Consider the following 11,223-nt stretch of genomic DNA (forward strand, 5'->3'; position numbering starts at 1 on the left):
ATAACTTGCATTGCAGGCCAGGCATCTTCCCAGCTCAAGTCCCCATGCAAAGTTGATTTTCTCCCGCTGTCGATCCCTGCAGGCAGGGATCTTCCCTATCATGTCCTCCCAACTCGCTTCAGCTGTCTAGCTTCCTTGGCAGGAAGGGGTCTCACAGAGCGAGATAACGGTGCAATGGATTTGCTCATCTTTATCTTCAACAGGAGAGCTTGCATCCTCCATCATTTCGTGTAGGTAAGAGTCACGACTGGTGCCGCCAGGGGGTAACCTAGTATCTCCATCTGTGTTTTCCCTTGGAATCTTTCTCTGCCTCTCGACAACTGTTGTCTTCTGCAAGTCGTCTTGAAGTATTTAACTAGATATCTGGGCATTTTGTCTCGATCTCGTATTAAGTTTTTTGACCTCGGGATGAAATTCGCTGCTCCCCACAGCCGCCAAGGCCAGGAGGTTCCATTTACCCCAAAGAAACAAGAAATATCCCCGGAGCCCGAAATACTAGCAACGGAAACAAGACGAAGTAAGAAGCGGCATGACTTGGTCTTCCAAGTGTATGGAGACGCCGGCGGAGAGGAAAAAGACAGCAATTTCCTTTGCTCTCTTCATCGTCCTTGGTCCAGACTTTTGTTTTATTGCAGGCCTGTGACCATCACGAGAAGCATGCAGGGATATGGCGAGTGCTGGAATCTCTTGTCAAAAAGTGACATTGATTATTGGAGGGGATGTCATTGATATTTTTAACTTAACTCTTCCTGGAGAACATGCCGAGAGGATCGAGATCTTGTCACCCTCAATCCTTGAACAGGTATAATGAGCTCTTCCCGTATTGCCTTTCGCCTTGTATCACCCATCTGTGAGCTGCTGTCATGGCGGAGAAGGTCTTGCTTGCTTGACTTATCCCATGCCCATGGTCGAGGAGGATTCTTGGACCTGCCAGATCCACTCGAAAAGGCTACAGTCGGATGATCTTTTCCCATAACAACTATCCTATACGGATGCCATGGGCTGAGGCCCTTGCTTGGGTCGAAGCGAAGTGGGCGAGAGAGATAACGCTGTTCCCGCCACAGGCATGGCTCTGGGGTAGAACAACAGCGGAGGCAACAACTATTCCTGAAAGCGGAGTTCATAAGCATATCGGCCAGTGGATTCTCATATGACCGGGGATAGATTAACTGTGGCATGCATATGGCCTTCCCTGTCACTGTCGTTGGCGTTGTCTGCCGTCGCTCAAGATAATATTATTGTTGGTGTGGAAGTTGAGAGAGGACGTCAAAGATGTCCCAAAACGGCTTTCCCGAGGATCTCCGTTAAAACATCCCGCCCTTACATTTAGACAAGATGTATTCTCCGTATAAAAGGTGCGATATAAGAAATCTGCAGCCAGGGGTAATAAACGAGCTAAGAAGCTAAGAAGGAAGCCCATACTTACTCACAAACTAATATTCCGGTCTGATATCGTTGACACGGCTGAAATGTCTTACCGGCCATCTAAGAGGCTTCTCTGTGGCCTCTACATCTATTCTTGGTGCATTGAACCGACGCCATTGAGGCGAGACATTGCTTGGCTGCATCGTGAGAATGTCTTCTGGAAGATTCTGATATCAGCCTGACAACACGCTTGGTCAGTGTCCAACTATGGGAAATTGACTGTCGAACGTATACAGTTATCTACTTTCATAGAATTTTAGGCCCTGATTATCTTCAGCTAGAAGGTTCAGGAAGGTCAGGAACACATCTAAGTGGCATTTTTGGATTCGAGTTAACTCTAACGGAGGGAGGTAGCCGGATACCAGTGATAGTTAGGCTGCTGATTGGATGACCACGCAGCGAACCAGGTGGAAGCTTGCCCGAGACAACAATGATAATGGAGATGATGAGAAGAACCGATATTAACCAGGGGTATCGCTAGCCGTCTCACATGAGCATTGTTCAATCCGGAGGAAAAGAAAGCGAGGAACGTAGTCTCTATTCTAGACGGAGCCAATATGGAGTATTCTATGTGCTACTTCCTGTGGAGAAGCGGGGGGAGTAAGTAAGAAAAGACATGGCCGGCTGTGCAAGATGGTGCAAGATTAAAAAAGATAAAATGCATGGGATGATATTAAGAGATTTCTTCTGGCGCTTGCTCTAATTCAAGGGTCGACATGACCAGTTCCTCCACGGCCTTGAGGCTTTCATCGTCCCGTTTTCCGCCGAACTGTGCGCCTCCATCTTCCCCTGCTACTCTCTGGTCCAGGGCTAGCTTCGTTTGTCCGAGGGCATGGATCTGTTCCTCAATGGTCCCTCTTGTCACAAGGCGTACAACCTCGACTTCACGGGTCTGGCCGACGCGGTGCGCACGGTTTTCTGCCTGAATGTCTTCCTGTGGATTAAAGCTCGAGTCGAATATTATCACTTTGTTAGCGCAGGCCAAGTTGATCCCTGCACCACCGGCCTTTGTTGACAGCATGAACACCGGGACCTCCACTTGCTCATGAAAGGCATCAAGAATGGATTGGCGGTCTTCAACGCTGGTTTTCCCGTCGAGTCGGAAGAACTTGATCTTCTGAGTCTCGAGAACCTGTTCAAGGATGTCCATGACCATCGTAAACTGGGAGAAAACTAGAATCCGGTCGCCATTTGCGATATAATTATCCAGGAGCTCGCAAAGTTTATCAACTTTTCCAGAATTCATCCATTCCTTATTCTTAAGGGCAAATTTGCCAAGTGCGGCGGGGCTACCTGTACAGAGAGTATGGCATTCAAAGTCATTGTATTCGCGTAATTCAACGTAAATTTGATCAGGATCGGAATGCGTCCACTTCTCGTCTTTCAAGCACGCCTTTGATATTCGACTTAGCGTCTTGTCGTCATATAGCCGACGGGAGAAGAGTGGGTGAATTGCTGCCTGTCGTAGTTTCATGAGTATATTAGACGACTTGTTCCTTGTCAATTTCTTCCCTGCCGCTCGGTCGGCTATATGTTGCTTCACCGACTCAATCTCGCTATGATAAATCTCCTTTTGAGATTCATTCATTTCGCAGTACTCAACACGGGAAGTTTTAGCGGGCAGGTCAATCACTTGATGCTTCTTTCGTCGCAATACAAATGGCATCAGCATGGATTTTGCCCGAGCAATCCGTTGCGCAGATAGCAAGGCCGAATGTGTATCGTCTACTGTTCTAGCCTTGGCCCTAAATATGTACTCAAGATCATCCTTCCGTTCTCTGAAAACTGAAGGTAAAATGAATCCAAGCAGAGAGGCTAGTTCCTGGAGATTGTTTTGGAGCGGAGTGCCCGTGAGAAGTAGGCGGAATTGCGCTGGTATGCGAATAAGTTTCTCGTATAATTGAGACTTGCTACTTTTGAGCATGTGGCCTTCATCATAAACACAGACGTTGAAGTTCATGGATCGAAGAAAGGCTGCATCCACCTTCGCTTTCGCAATGGTATAAGTAGTAATGACAACATTGATATTCTCTCTGTTGTCTTCTATTTCAGTTCGAATTTCTGCTCGAGCCGCTTGCCCTGCATAATATGGCATTGTTTTCAGTTTTGGACAGAAGAGTGAAAACTCGCGAAGCCAGTTCTCAAGTGTTGAGGCCGGGACGACGACCAGATGGGGCCCAGTAACTCCAACTTCAAGGAGGTGAGAGAGGAAAGCAATGACCTGGCATGTCTTTCCCAGCCCCATGTCATCAGCAAGGATACAACTAAGGCCTTGGTCGTAGATTAATTTGAGCCAGTTGATTCCCACAACTTGGTAATCCTTCATCGTTATGGTGTCACTCATAATGGAAGGCTGGGATATAAATTTCCTACCCCGGGACTTATCTCTAACGTCATCCGCATCCTCACTTGCACAACAACGGCTAGATGGGCTTCCGATCCCAGAATCCTGGATCCCGTCCGAGGAAGGCTTGTCAAGAGACGTTATTTCCAGTTCGTTACCGTCCCGTTTTGATCCGAATATGTCGACTCCCCAGCGCTTTATCTCCGTTGCTATTGGCTTACCGAGGGCCTCGCATTCAGCGACTAGAGCATCAACTGCCTCATAGCCTGTCCACATATCTAAGCATTTGTCAACTATTTTGTCGCCTAAAGCTTTCTTGGAGGTTTTCTTCTTGTTTCCAGGAGCTTTTTCGGACGTATCAGATTGCTCGATGGAAACACATCGGGCAGAAGCCAGAGATGAGAATGGCCTTTGTGAAATAAATTCATTTGCAACGTCAAGAGTAATTTCCGCGATGTCAGATAAATCTTCGGGAGAGCAAATATTGAAAAACCCCAATACTTTTGCTTCCTGTGATCCATCATCGGGACTTAGACTTTCGGCCTCTGAATCCGAAGAGTAATCATCCTCAAGGGGTATTCTCGGTGAAGCTAGTCGTCCTTTTCCACGGGCAACAGTCTTTTTAGGGAGTTTACGGGATGTCGATTGGTCGGATACAGCGGTGTCCACAGGCGATTCCTGGCGTGATTTGGAGCCGCGTATTAGACGCCGGCGTGGAGCTTGTGGTTTATCTTCTGACTCTCGGCGCGAATTGATGAGTTGTTGGCTGGATGTCCATTTGTCCTGAATTCGACCTTTGGATTTGATTTGCTGTTTGACAGCGGAAACCCGTGGTATGCTACAATCTAAACTCAGTTCATCTTCAGACATTAGGTTCATCGAGCTCTTTTCTTCCAAGTTCGCAATGTACTCCAGGGCATGTTGGTAATTTCCCCGATGCTGCATGAGAGTATCCAAACAAAACCGAACGGATTTATTGGGGTATACCGAGCGTAACCTCTGTACCTTTGTTCTTAGAGTAAAGTCGTCTATTTGGTTCAGTGTAAAGCCATGATCGTCTGTAGCTGGAGGCGTCGTTCGATTTCGTTTATTCACCATTTCTGAAGCACCCGTTTTCGTTATGTTCGCAGTCTCTGCGGATCGCTTTTGGCCTTTAGTACCATCTGGGCTATAAAATGCAGCCGCAGTAATTTCACGAAATTTGGCCAAAGAGTTTCCCGATGTTGAAACGGGGGATGAGATATATCCATCTTTCTCTGGACTAGGGGCTGCTTTTGCAAATGTAGACGGCCTTATATCTGTAGTTCTCACGGCTGAGAAATCATCATCCGAAGAGCCGCCACGGTATGTAGGGCCATCGTCTTCGCTAAGATCTATGACTGGCGTCCGTCTAACTGGGCCCGTTGAAAAAGCGGGAGGTCGGAAATGGGTTCCTGGCGGTGCAATGGAAGCCGAAAAATTCCTGTTGGAACCCTGTAATGAAGGCCCAAGAGGAGATGAGCCGGCCACTTGAACTACGGCATCACGCTGAGGGGAGGACTTCGAATGTTTTGGAGGCTGAACTACTTGGGTAGGCTGGGTCAAGAGCTGGGTTGGTTGCGTAGGTGCAAGGATAGAGTGCTCGCCGTGGAGAGGAATTGTGGCGACTGTTTCCTGTTCTAGGGTCTCGCGGGTATCGGAGACAGGCTCATGATCAATATTCAAAGCCCTGCGGGCTGCGGCCATATTTCGTATAGGGGTGTCGGGAATGCGGTCCTCCATGCTCGCTAATTACCTCAGTGTCAAGAGGCTAGTGCAGCGTGCTGTAGACTACTGCCATAATGCTCTGAGCATTCTGTATTTGATCGTTGAGGGAAGGGCCAAAGAGGCAGACGGGCGCAAGTATGCTTCACACAGAGCAAGTATCGGAAATGAAAAAGGTAGCAACAGATTTATTTCGTTGCAAAGCATGGACTACATTACTAGGTACAATCTTGGAAGTTCATAAGAAAATGTCCATCGCCGAGAAAAAATCACGTGATGAACACGGTTCTCACGTGATATAATTTAGGGTTAAGGTTAGCGGCTTAAAATTTGAGTAAAAGTCAAAAAGTTTCGTATAAAGTAAAAGTAGGGAAAGTAAAGCGCGGCGTTGGGACAGATATTAAAAGGACAAAAGGGCGTCAAAAATTACCCTTCTGTCCACGACTCGCACTATCTCGGCTCATGTTCCTCTGGGAACACGGGGCAATAGGCCTTTTCGTCTCGTGGTCCTGTGGCCTAAGGTCTCGACATTTCTTCATTTGTGCTACTTACCAGACTTGTCAACGCAGGGCTTACCTGGCCGTTTAATGTTTAACACTTGACTGAGCGGGAAGCTCCTCACACACACCTCGTGCATAATTCTCCTATTCTTCAGTTTATCCAGGGCTTCGAAGCGAAATTCTAGCTGCCTACCCAGGTACCTAGGTAGATTCTAGATATGGGGTTGCGATGCCCAAACGTGTAACTTCATGCAAGCCAATCTCATTCCTGTGTGTGCCGCAACAGGCAAAAGGCCGCTAGGTAGCAAGTCACCTAAGAATCTTGTCATCGCTACGTATAAGAGCGCCTATATTATGGCTAGAGAAGCTAGAGAGGTGCTACTCATCTACATCTATATATAACTTCTAATTGTTGTGGGGTGTAATGGCTGGCATCTGAAGGAAATATCTTATCAGCGGTGCACAATTACTAGTCAATAATACGGAAGTAAAGTGACTGTATGTATAACATATCAGAATCATGGTAATAAATTATATTGAAACCATATGTTTGCAAGTAACTAAACTACTGGAAGTTGCTGCATAATCCCATTCTTCTTTGTGATATATAAATGAGTGTTACCAGGGGCTATTGCGAAGTAAAAGAGTTCCCCCATCCCGTTTCCTGAGAATTGGTTGATGCCTTAATCTGATAGAGCAACAACACCGTTCTCGAAAAACCAGTCAGACATAGGGTCACCGAGAAGCTGCAAAGCTGCACTTCAACGGTGATACTTTGTCTTGAAACTACTCCAGCTGCAGTATTTATCGAGATTTGTGGGCCATAACCTGCGTAGATACTCGGGATGCCCAGCGCGACTAAGTCTGTATCAAAGACTGTTAGCAAGCTACTGCCGGTGTCGTTGAGTACCAGGTTAGAATTTCCAGATAACATAATTACCCAGGTATCCATTTTAATTATCTCTGTTTTCTTAGATATTTGCTCATTAAGAGCAATTCGTGGTCTTTCATCAGCCCCTCCAGTGTTTCTCAATCTCACCATGCCGCTACACTGAAAGGAGTGAGCCCACATCAATAGTAGGCAGAGCTGAAGTTTTTGACAAGATCATATGTCACGCGACTCGCAAGCTGCCGGTCCATAGGCTAGGGGGGAGTCCAAAAAGGTCAGCCAGCTGCACTGTCTAGTAATGGACGAGGGCTGGTGACAAACTATCGAAGTCTGCCACTACACCAAAAGGAGTGATCCCACACTAATGGTAGGCAGAGCTGAAGTTTGACACAAATTTACAGTCTCAGACGCGGCAACAGGTAGTAATGATCATTTCCATACCCGATAAATTGAACCTTAAAAAAGTGAAGAAGATGAAGTTAGCTCAACGGCAGGGATGAGGGTCTGTGCTGGAAACTGTTGGCCGTACCCCTTAGATAGAAGGTGGGTAAGCAGGTTTCATAGAAGAGATAAGATATCTACAGGAAGGGAGCATTACCTCTACCCAAAAAGGGTATGCGGGATCAAAATCCTGAAGGGAGATAACTTTTCCCTTTTGAATGTGGACGGCGCTGCGAAGGAGCTTCTTTCCATGATATAGATTGATAGCAGCCTAAAGGCTTATTTTCTGGCCTTCCTTTGTTTCTGGGCTGTCAATCATTGCTTGGAGCTCTGCGATTCGTCCTTCTACATCCTATTTGATTGGGTTTAAACATGTAGGAAGAGGGTTAAATGGAGGCCGTGGACTCACGGTGTTAAATGACTGGACCGCCGAAGCATAGGCAGAAGTAGTTGACCCTGACCCTTTTGGGCAGAAGGCATCGGTGACAGTGGCATCTTCACTATGACGAACCAGTTAGTTCCTTAGCACAGAACCTGTCACTAACTGACTAGACATGTGGCAATGTTTGGGAATCATAGGTAGAAGTAGAGAGCAAGATATTGCCGTCAACTTCTTTTGGCTTGCCCACCGGGTATACCTGAGCCACAGAAACGCCACGATAGAGAAGATACTGAGAAGATCACAGCTATCTGGGCTTCTTTTGGCTCGCCCAATTTGCCTCGGTAGAAAGCAACCAGTGTTGATAACTCGATAAGAAGGCCGGAATTCGGAGAATACCAATTAACTAAGAGACAAACAGTAGTTAACGTATGTAACTAATGGCTATGCCGTGTTTGATGCTAGAGGTCGAAGAGATACTGACCTTACAGTCATTAAAACACTTCTACTCTTGCCCCAAAGTTGGTAACTAAGTAAGCATAGTTAGTTAACTATTGCGTCATCCAGATGATGTTAGCTTATGCTGCTCCTCGAGATAACTTTTGCTTTTCGAATAATACAATTGCAGCCAGGATGTTATTTTCTGGTCTTTGTTGTTGGATTCCAGGATTGTTAATCATGGCTTGGAGTCCAACAATACCTAAATACGGCCTCGTACGTCGCACTTGATCCTGTTGAGACATAGGACAGCGAGGGAACGGTCAAACGAGGCCATCTCTTCTGTAGAAGCCAAAGGTAAAGCAAGATTAGTTGTGCTAAATGCAGTCAGGACGAAGTTATTCTTTGACAGAAAATAATAAAGAAGATGGAGAGGTTGGAGAGGTCGAGGAAATTGAAGCGTTTATATACCCCGAAGACGTCGAGGTTGAGTGAAGTCGGATTCGAGTGACATCGCGAGCAGTGAAACATCTGCAGTGAAGCAGCCCTGGGGTAAAGCAGCTTTGCAGTGACAGAGCTACGGTCGCTGCCTCGAAAGATGATAATTCGGCGCTTTTGGCATAGGAGTAAAAGGGCAGGCAGCGAAATACAGAAAGATAAACAAAATACACCCCCCGGTACTCCCAAGGGAACGCTAGGGCGAAGCAGGATAATTCACCCACTCTACTAGGCCTTCCTTATTCACCGCCCATCCATGTGTTCCGAGATAAGCAACGTGATCGTTAACTATCAGCAGACATTCTGAACCTTCATCAACGATCTCAACAATGAAGTCCGTAGACAATCAGATGGACCTCATTGACCCCTAGAGCGAGATATCTCAAATCGTTAGGACCAAAAGAATATTCATGGCCCGGATGTCAACGCCAGAGACCAATGTGGCTGAAACAGTAGTTGACTAGTTAGTCATCGGGGATAACTAGTTTGACTAGGCCATGCATCCTCGACACCGGCTGTTATATTAGTGTATCGATGCAACGACTTCGAGGAGGTATATACTTATATGATATCAACCGGCTACCTCCCACAGATGTTTGTCGTATATTATGCCGAAGGCTTTCTCAGCTAGCTAGGCAACATTAAGGATAAAGTCGACGGGGAATTAGAGCTATTGGTGATCTGCTGCTTCGAGAATAGATCGAAGTCAATGCTTGCCGTCGACTAAGGCGAAGCGAAGGAACTGTCAGGCTGATCTCTAAAAGGAAACCTGACGTTGATGGTACTAGTGTGTTTGGCTGAACTCCCGTATCATGGTAGTGAAAGGGGACGCGAAGTTATAGGAAAAAGTCTACTTGTATAAGGGGCCAACATTGACGTTCAAGGCAGCATGGCCTGAGACGCCGGAAGGGATAACAGATGGTGAGCCGGCTATTTGGATACGGTGCTCGGATAGATAGAGCCGAGCGATATCGATAACCAAGAATACCCCGAATAAGATATTTGATTTGCCAAAGGCGCAGCACAATCGTTGCTTTACGAACTGGAGACTTAAAGGGGGATGTATTGGCTATTATGTCCCTTTCAGGATCCATTATCAGGGGTAATCCTGTTAAGGGACTCTACATTCCCTTCATCCTCGTCACCGCCAATGATACTTTAGAGGCCACTCTCCACAGTACAGCTCTTGGATATTAACAACGACCAACATATCGGACGGAAGAAGACCCATTTACTGGACGTCGCCGAATCCAGTCAAATTTATGGGGAAAACTAACTCAGATCACCATATGTTATTAACATCCGCTTCTCAAGAACGGTTACACAACCAGACCCCCGACTATGATTCTTACCGTCTAGATGCGATTCCGATAATTTCTATGGGAAATTCCGCGGCCTTCTCGGTTGGGCGGGCTGCTTTGGCCACCGCTAATGCATGTCATTGTTCCCCTGTCATCACTTCGAGAGGTTAGTTAACTACTTAACTAAGACTAGTTACGATCTCCAAAAGTCTTATTATGACCGATTTCCTGTATATTTGTGGCGAAAGACTGCTTCGAGAAAGACATCATCCTACAGTTTGGCTGCACGCTCGGCAGCAACAAGTATCTATTTGATACCCGTCTGGACGTTTACAGAATCAAAATAATACTTCAAACCCTGGAATTGGCGACCCAGAAGATGCAGACTGTATTAGAATTTTCTCCACACTGATGACCATTCAGTGTTCGAGAGAGCCGGGGGCAGTTTGGCTTGCAGCTGCTCCTGGTCTCATCATCACCCTCCTTGTTGCCGGTGCTCCGTTTGAATCTCAAATCGGCGGCCTGGACATATCCCTTCTCATCATAAAATTTGTTCTGCAATCATCTCAGCCACAAGGCAAGGCTCTTACTGATAGTCGATGGGCCAAAGACGGCTCCATTATTACCTCATGGATGACTTCAAACTGCAGATCTATCGGCCTGTCCATGTTATCGACGGTTGAGAATTGCCAACCACAATTATATATTTAAAGGAAAATAGCCTTTATGCTTGATTCAGATGATACCATCCTGAGCATTAGTACTTCATATACCGTCTATATTACATTCCCGAGATACGGAGAATCTCCAGCTCTGTACAAGACACCACCTATATCACTTTGCACATATAGAGCAGCCTTCCGTCTGAATTGTCTTGGCTGGCTCCTCATATATGCCGGATGGATCCAAACCCGTCTTGGTCGCTGGTTTCGAAGCATTACTATATGGCTGGGCGTCTGGGTCTCTAGCACGGCTACAGCCCACCTCGAACTATGGCGATGTCTACCGAATCCTTGCCTAAGACCCTGTCTTGTTGACTACGGAATAGCGAGATAGAAACAAAAAAGTCGTGGTAATTGCTATCCGGGCAAGAATATCTCGACTGAATGTATAAGAATGCCGATCACGCCTGATCGTCCAGGAACAAATTGATGCCCCATATGGCCCTCTCGTCCGTTCTCAAGATTTTCGCCTGCGGTTCCGTTAAACCTCATCAGGCCACGAGACTAGAGTTCTTAAAATCTTGGTAACTGACAGGGCCGGTG

At 46.6% G+C, this 11,223-nt stretch overlaps 3 protein-coding genes across 3 annotated transcripts; 2 read left to right on the plus strand and 1 right to left on the minus strand.

The window, feature by feature from the left end:
• Window positions 1–528: 528 nt before the first annotated feature.
• TERG_08406 (uncharacterized protein) lies at window positions 529–8,601 on the minus strand. Its single transcript, XM_003231060.2, has one exon. It carries the CDS (start codon window positions 5,528–5,530, stop codon window positions 2,099–2,101), a length of 3,432 nt encoding a protein of 1,143 aa, XP_003231108.1. The 5' UTR covers window positions 5,531–8,601; the 3' UTR covers window positions 529–2,098.
• A 1,487-nt stretch (window positions 8,602–10,088) lies between these two features.
• On the plus strand, window positions 10,089–10,669 carry TERG_08409 (uncharacterized protein; the record flags this gene model as incomplete). Its single annotated transcript, XM_003231063.2, has 2 exons — window positions 10,089–10,124; window positions 10,295–10,669. The coding sequence occupies 2 exons, from the start codon at window positions 10,089–10,091 to the stop codon at window positions 10,667–10,669; spliced, it is 411 nt and encodes a 136-aa protein (XP_003231111.2).
• A 15-nt stretch (window positions 10,670–10,684) lies between these two features.
• TERG_12683 (uncharacterized protein) lies at window positions 10,685–11,014 on the plus strand (the record flags this gene model as incomplete). The annotated part of the gene is made up of 1 exon (XM_047751609.1): window positions 10,685–11,014. The coding sequence occupies one exon, from the start codon at window positions 10,685–10,687 to the stop codon at window positions 11,012–11,014; it is 330 nt and encodes a 109-aa protein (XP_047607535.1).
• Between the last annotated feature and the right edge of the window lie 209 nt (window positions 11,015–11,223).

The sequence above is a fragment of the Trichophyton rubrum genome (genome assembly GCF_000151425.1).
Source record: "Trichophyton rubrum CBS 118892 genomic scaffold supercont2.14, whole genome shotgun sequence".
In the NCBI taxonomy this organism is placed as follows: domain Eukaryota; kingdom Fungi; phylum Ascomycota; class Eurotiomycetes; order Onygenales; family Arthrodermataceae; genus Trichophyton; species Trichophyton rubrum.

Excerpts from the sequence above, each read along its gene's own strand:
- TERG_08406 (XM_003231060.2), bottom strand. The coding sequence starts at position 5,530 with ATGGAGGACCGCATTCCCGACACCCCTATACGAAATATGGCCGCAGCC.